The 7243-nt window shown below is 39.8% G+C and overlaps 1 protein-coding gene across 2 annotated transcripts in view; it reads right to left on the bottom strand.

Annotated features, from left to right (window-relative positions):
- Window positions 1-5258, bottom strand: part of sema3bl (sema domain, immunoglobulin domain (Ig), short basic domain, secreted, (semaphorin) 3bl) — a 53602-nt gene extending 48344 nt beyond the window's left edge. The window contains exon 1 of one of the 2 annotated variants that reach the window (XM_020618232.1): window positions 4800-5258. In XM_020618232.1, the coding sequence (XP_020473888.1) occupies window positions 4800-4905 (106 nt within the window). In that variant the 5' untranslated portion in view covers window positions 4906-5258. The remainder of the gene's footprint in view (window positions 1-4799) is intronic. The other variant, XM_020618223.1, reaches the window with a different exon arrangement.
- Window positions 5259-7243: the final 1985 nt, after the last annotated feature.

Here is a 7243-nt window from a genome sequence, read left to right as displayed (position 1 = left end):
ATGATTGTTAACACTCTGTAATAATTCTTTAGTATATCACTTGTGTGGTGTAGAAGAGAATTATTTATGTCGTGATACTGCTTGCAAACCAATGATGGTAAGATGATGTCATGGGGTAGGACTGGATAAGTCTGACTTCTTCCTACTCCATTCAAGCATGTACTAGGTATAAGCAAATTGGTATTGGATTAGCATTTGTTGGATATGTGTAAAATTATGTGTGTTGACACATAACTGTCTTTACATGCTTGAAAGAATAAATCAAATCAAATCAAACTGAAGAGCTCTGAGCTTGGCCATGTGAAGCCCTTCCTGTTTGGCTAGATGGTTTCTCACAGTACAAGTGTTGCTTTAGGTCTAGAAAATTCACTTCAAAATGTTTAAAACACAAAAGGTGAGAGCCAATTTAAGTCGGCGATATGAGTGAATGATCAACTGAACGTACAGAGAAGTGACAAACTACAGGAAAAGCCTGAAAGAAATGATCTCTTCCATGACGGCAGTGCCCCCTTTCACGTGGTACGAGCGGTCACTGAATGGTTTGGCCAGAATAAAAACCATGGGAATCATATGTATGCTATGGCCTTCACAGTCACCAGATCTCAACACCTATGGGAGATTTTGGGGTGACATGTTAGACAGTGTTTCCACAATCAAAACACCAGGTGAGGGAATTTCTTTTGGAAGAATGGCTTTCATCCCTCCAGTAGAGTTCAAACACTTGTAGGATGATGCTGTTCTGGTGGCACATGGTGGCCCAACAGGTTACTGAGACACTTTACATTGGTTTTTCCATTGTCACCTGTCTCTAATGGTCTTTAGCCCCTGCACCATCCACTATGCTGGTGGAACATACAACTTGTTGGGTATTATTCCTTATGTAACACACACCAATCAGATTGAAGTATTCTATGCTATGATGTTCTATGCTAAGATTTCAAGGACATATGTATCTACATTTAAGGGTGTTATACAAACTGTGTCAACTTATTTAAATACATCTGGTCCTAACTATCCCATTTTAGTTTACAGTTGAAATCAATGTGGAATTACAACTTTGAAAAGAGAGTGTTTCTCATCATTTCTAATTTTTCTTTCTTGTACTGTATGAAACTATTTTGACTATTGTGCATGTATTTGTAAATTTTACATACTGGTAATGGAGTCTGCAGGATAAATATGTCCTTAACTTACTGTTATGAACACTCACAAACATTTGTAACATATGTCAACCATTACAAAAACACTAAAGCCCTCTCTTCTTTCCAATATTATATGCAAAACATGTCTGAGAACCTAATTGGCTTTGTTTAATAAACCTTCACGTTTTGTCCTTTACTTTCCTCTGCTGAGGTTTCAATTGGTCCATAAACCTGGGAGCACTTAAACTGAACTAAGAAAAACCAGGAGAGGGGAAGACTCCAATGACTGACTGAGTACATGGAGCAGAGAGGGTGTGATTGATGCAAACTGCAATGGAAAGTTAAAGAGACTGGCAAAAAAACCAAAACAGCTGAAAGATGAAGGGATGCACGCCCTCCATTCTAGCAGTTTAAGGGTCTCATGCTTACAGATTACCCACTCTGTCAAAGAGACCTGTATGTATCTGAGCAACACCGACTGAGTGAACACTCATTAATTCACAGGCTGTAAGCAAAAACAAACAGAACCCTGCATTCTGAGAGCTAATGCAATCTGATCAAAACAGGACGCTGATGTGAGCACTTGTGTTTTCAAGTGGCCTCCTGCCTTTGCTGAGACAAAGTGAATATTGAATTAGAATGTGCGTGTCTAAAGTCAAAGTGTGTTTGTGTGTGTCTGAGCAAACAAACAGTCACAGGGATTTCCAGTGAATAAAAGGCAGACTGAAAGGCGAGAAAGACAAATGAAAGACACGCAGAGAGAGATGCATGAATGAAGGCTGGTATAAATGGTTGGCAGAGGGCGGGGAGTCCAGCCAGCCAACCAACCAACCACACACACACACACACACACATACACACACACACACAGACCCCCAACACCTCAGTGTCACCTCGTGAGGCACAATGAACCCACACATTCTTGCTTTTGTTGTCAAGAGTTTGAATTGCAAATTGGGCTTTTAAACCTATGAACAAGGACTTGCATGTCTATATACTATATGAAGGTGAAACTGATTGAGGAAAAGAAAATTAATAAAAGACAAAGCCTCAGAGGAATAATTTGAACATTTTTAGGTCATTGTTTACTGGGAAGTAAACATAAAGAGCTTAGAAGAGTACAAGAACTTTAATGGCTCCAAGGTAAAAATGGGCTTCTTCCTGCTTTAACTATTACCCACTAATTGATTGAAGTGAGATAATTACAGCTTTTCCTGTCACTAAATTACCTCAACATCCTCCTGGGAATGCAAAAACCCTCTGGGCTTCTTTGGGCTATAATGGGAAGGGGGGTGAAAGAGGAAGAGACAGACAGAGACAAGCAGAAGGAAAAGAAAGAACAGCAGTGAGAATGTGAACGAGACAGAAGGGAGAAAACAGACTGCACTGTGAGAAGATGAGACACACTGAGATTTACCATTCAAAGAGATGAGGAAAAGAAGTGGGAAATTATGTTGAAGATGGCAAACTGTGGGGTCACACTTCTCTCAATGCTCGCAAAATGAGAGTTTGTTTTTTGACAGCAAGTAATAAAGAAAACCTGGTTTAATATGGTGCATTTGACTGCTCAGTCAAAATGAACATGTGGGACTTTGAAAAAGAAGCTTTACATGAGTAAGATGCAGTGACGCACAATGCGGCTGTTTCCACTTCTCGTGTTTGCCCAGGGCCTGACTTTGTTTGCTCAATAACAAAAGCTCCCACCACTCTGGCGCTGCTCCCCAGCTGTATTGCAGGACTTCCGAAATATTACAGGTCAATAAACTCAACAAGGTTCCTGCATGTGAAGCTATTTCACAACAAAATGTTTAAAACCTGTGCAAATTTTCTGCAACAATATGAGTAGTAATAACTGGAACAACAAAAAGATAACAATGAACAGAGAATAAAATATAACATCTGTGACATCTTCTTACACCCAACTATGTTCGACTTGCAGTAACAGAACTGTAATATGGCCGCAAGCTGCAGGCTTCAGTGTTGCCCCACACAACACAAAACTGTTGAAACATTCCAACAATTCTGCTATTCAGCCTCAGAAACGGAGCCAGGAGTGTGACATTTACTCTGATTGGCACAAGGAGGAAGGTCATAGGGTCAAATCAAATGAAAAGTGCAAATTCCCATGGGAGCATAAATATGTTCAGCAAATTTCATGGCAATCTACTCAATATGATATCTTATGAGCACAGTTTACACTTTGGCCTGAGGGCGGCACAACAGAAAAGCTGACAGACTGGTAAAAAGGAAAGGATTTATCCCCTAAGGAGCTTAAATATGCTCAGTAAATTTCTTAGCAATAGCAATATTCTTGGGCAAAAGCAGAAGGTTTGGGTCTCATTGTAATCCAAAAAAAGGTCAAGGGTCACCCAAAATGTTAAGTGTGATCCTCTGTGGAACATAAATATCCAAAGCTAAATTCTGTGATCTGACCAGTAGTTTTTAAGACACAATGCTCCAGATCAAAATGTTGGACAGATTGTTAGACTGACAACCCACCATCCTCAGGCCATACTGTAGCTGGGCAAAAACAAATAAGACATATAAAACAAGAGGCCGTAGATGTTCTGCAAAGTTTGACCAAATTAGTTACCAAATGTACATATTCTGATTTCCAAAGTATGTCTCACGTGTCTGTATACTTTTCTGTACTTCCATTGCCTCAGTATAGATTCAAAAATCACTTTTCATTTGTCTTCTCTCATTTATCAAGCCCACTGCGACCCCCCTCTTTCCGTGAGCAGTATTTCCAGTGCAGCCAACAGGAAGACCTGTAAGCTCAGACGGTGACTTTTCTCCTGAAAACATGGAACTGAGCAGGAGGAAATCCTGTATGATATCTTTGGCTGATGATGATTGCAGACCTGCTTTTGCCTGAGTTTGGCAGCAACACAGTCAACAACACCCACACAAACACACATTTGGCCTCATTACCATTAAACCTGAATGAGTCAAGGCCAACAGCAGGGTTTAGATTAAAGAGAAGGAGTACAGGGGGTATGTAGTTTGAATTAGCCAAAAATATACTGTATAGGGCAATGTGTCCATTAGTCCTGTTTAACCTTAAGTCTTTTAACCACAAAATGCCCACAGTCAAGCAGCAACCAATAAAAGCAGCTTAATCTTACTTTCATCTTAAGTATAAGAGCGCAAACTACTTTTTGAGTGTTTAGAGGGCGGAAGGTTATTTTCAGGGCTTAGCCAGTGTGACCGTTGTGTAACCTGTGTGGAGCAATAGTCCTAATTAACATCCTTCCCAGGTATTTAGCTGTAGTTACACTTCCTAATCAACTACAATTAGATGATATAGTCTGTCCCACCTCCGCCAAAATCTCTCTGGACACAACAAAGCAACAGTTTAACTTGTGCGTTTCTAAACGTCAAAGCAGTAGCCAAACCATCGATCCGGTTAATGGTTGCAGCGCGAACTGGACACAGTAGGAACAAATAATAAAATGAATAGGCTACGCCTTAAAAGTCCGCTCATGGAGTTTGGTTGGAATATTCGATGGAACAAACAGGTGTATGCTGGAAAGTGGAGAAAAACTACTCCAGATACTTTGCCAGGATAATCAGTTACTGCCACCTGCAGTGCACGGGTGCACACAAAACGGTGACAGACAGATAGAAGGATAGACAGACAGATCATTTAGTTACCTTTGTATGACAGTCTCAGACGCGGTACATTCAATTTGGTTGCGGAGACGCTGGCGACAAGTAGCGCAACAACGATCATGTTGAAGAAACGTGTAATTCCCTTCATTATGCTTAGGAAATGTCCTGTTGTTAAATTACAGTTGTTGCCAGCAAACACAATATTCCGTAAGAATATATTGAAAAATGCCGAATTCTTCTTTTCACTGTGCCAACATTTGCGTTAGCAGTCCCCCCCAGTGCGTAATAGGGTCTTTCCGAGCAGCTTGGTGTCCACTGGGTGACTGCTGCTCTGCCCGGCTGATGAATTGTTTCTCAATGACTCCGCTCTAAAGGCTGCCGCTACTTCAACTCGAAACAGCTGCCCACATGAAGTCTGTGTGAGCTGCAAAGAGAGAAAGGGGGGAAGAGACCACGCCTTTACAGAAAAGGGAGAGAAAGAAAGAAAGAGCGCTCCAAGTGACCCTCTTTTACGCACAGCAGAAAGCTGTCTCCAAACTAGACGCATATGGAGGCACTTAGAGGCACGCTCTTAGAAATGATTCAAAGAAGCATCATCTGGAATTAAAGTAGCACCAAGTAACTTTTACAGAGGTTATAATAAGAAAAGTTAGAAATTCTGAACAAAGAACAGATACAGAAAAAGACACCATTTCGGCAAAAAATGATCAATTGAATTAGATGGTGATGATGGATTCGAGGTTAACTCAAGATGAAATCATGGATGTTTGCTCAAAAAGAAATATTGTTTCAGAGTGCTGAGGAAAGACGACCTGCCCCTCCCTCTGACTTAAAGACATCAAGATGCTCCATATTGTAGATTTATGAGCTATAAATGAATCAAATATCATTATTAAACAAAAAACATGCATCTCCATGTAAACATTGCACTGTGCACCCTTGCCCTTCACACTAGTACGTGCTCAGTAGTTTAATGAAGTTATGGAGTACCTTCTAAACACCCCCCTCCTGTGTAGATCTATTCACAAGCAAGCCTATAACTGAACAAGGGGGTCATGGCAGGAGGAGAGAGAGCCATTCAAGGTGTTATTGTTACCACACCCCCGATTTCTGTGGGAACACTTGTTTGTAGCAGGAGGGAGCCTCCCATCCATGTACACAGATGGAAAATTAGAAACTGGGAAAGTGTCAAAGCTTAGTGGGAATGTTGGGTGCTTGAATTGACAGCGTGACACATGGCTGTCCTGAGGGGACTTTAATGCTCCCACTAGCACTTCTGTTCATTCATGTTTTGAGAACTTGCCATGTCCTGGCAGGTCCGTAGGGTGACACAGAGAGTCAGTCATGCTCCCAACTGCATATGTTTGATTCCTTCTCTTAGCTATTGTCACATCACCACATGGCCCATAGTTACAAGATATCCTAGCAGGAATATTTTTTAAATAGTTTCTGACTGTGGTGAAAATGAGATTTGGCACATGTATCATAGAAACTCTCAGCCTTGTAAATAAGGCGTACTTTTCAAACAATAAGATATAAAATGATATTACATATGATATATACTAAAAATGCTTATTTTGGATATATTTTAGAAAAGGCATATGCTAGCAAACCTAAAATATGCAAATGGTATGTATGGTTTTTCTCCAGAAAAACAGAGACTTATAATCATACCATGACCGAAATATTTTCATGCAGGGGTCTCACCCGATTTTAATTTTTTCAGTATCCACTATATATATAGAAAGTAGTGAAAAACATAAATAACTGCCTTCAAATTTGTGCATGGATTGAAACAATGTATGACTAATTAAATGTTCAAAGTACCTTTGTATAATTACTGTAGGCGAAGCTGACAAAGCACAGCCTCCTTCTCATTTTAATACCGCCGCGCTTCCTGAAATGAAGATCATATTCCGAGCAAACACCAGCACTTACTGATGAAATAAAGATGTTGCTACTTGTTGCACAAAAAAAACGCGGTTGAAAGAATGTTTCCATTCGACATTCTCTGTTTTTTATTTGCCAGAAACATTGTAATTTGATCTGTGTCTGCTCTTGGTTTGTGCCATAAAGCAGATTTCTAGCAAAATCAGATTTGTAATGATTTTTTGGGTTTTTTTTGTCATCATCAGTGTGGTCTTAATTTATTGTAAATGTAATACACAGTTTACTGTACTGAAAACAGTGAGAATCCACACTTTGCCACAGCTATCCTATCCATCCTATATACCTGTTTTATCTATATGCACATTTTAGTGTTTTATCTGTGTGCATTGTGTTAAGCACTTTAAATTGCCTTTTGTATGAAAATGTACTATAAAAATACATTTGCCTTGTAATGCTGCATGTGGTGTTTTTAAATTATTAAACTATGGATGGGGGTTTTATGCATCCAGATTGTGTTTCATAACCATTATATTGCTTGAAAATGATGTTAACTCTTTGTAAACCACATAACTGGTTATGCAGCCTTCAAGGTCAAA

Source organism: Monopterus albus, unplaced genomic scaffold (genome assembly GCF_001952655.1).
Source record: "Monopterus albus unplaced genomic scaffold, M_albus_1.0 scaffold6.1, whole genome shotgun sequence".
In the NCBI taxonomy this organism is placed as follows: Eukaryota; Metazoa; Chordata; class Actinopteri; order Synbranchiformes; family Synbranchidae; genus Monopterus; species Monopterus albus.
Note: the sequence above shows the minus strand (reverse complement) of the source record. Positions and strands in the feature narration are given on the sequence as shown.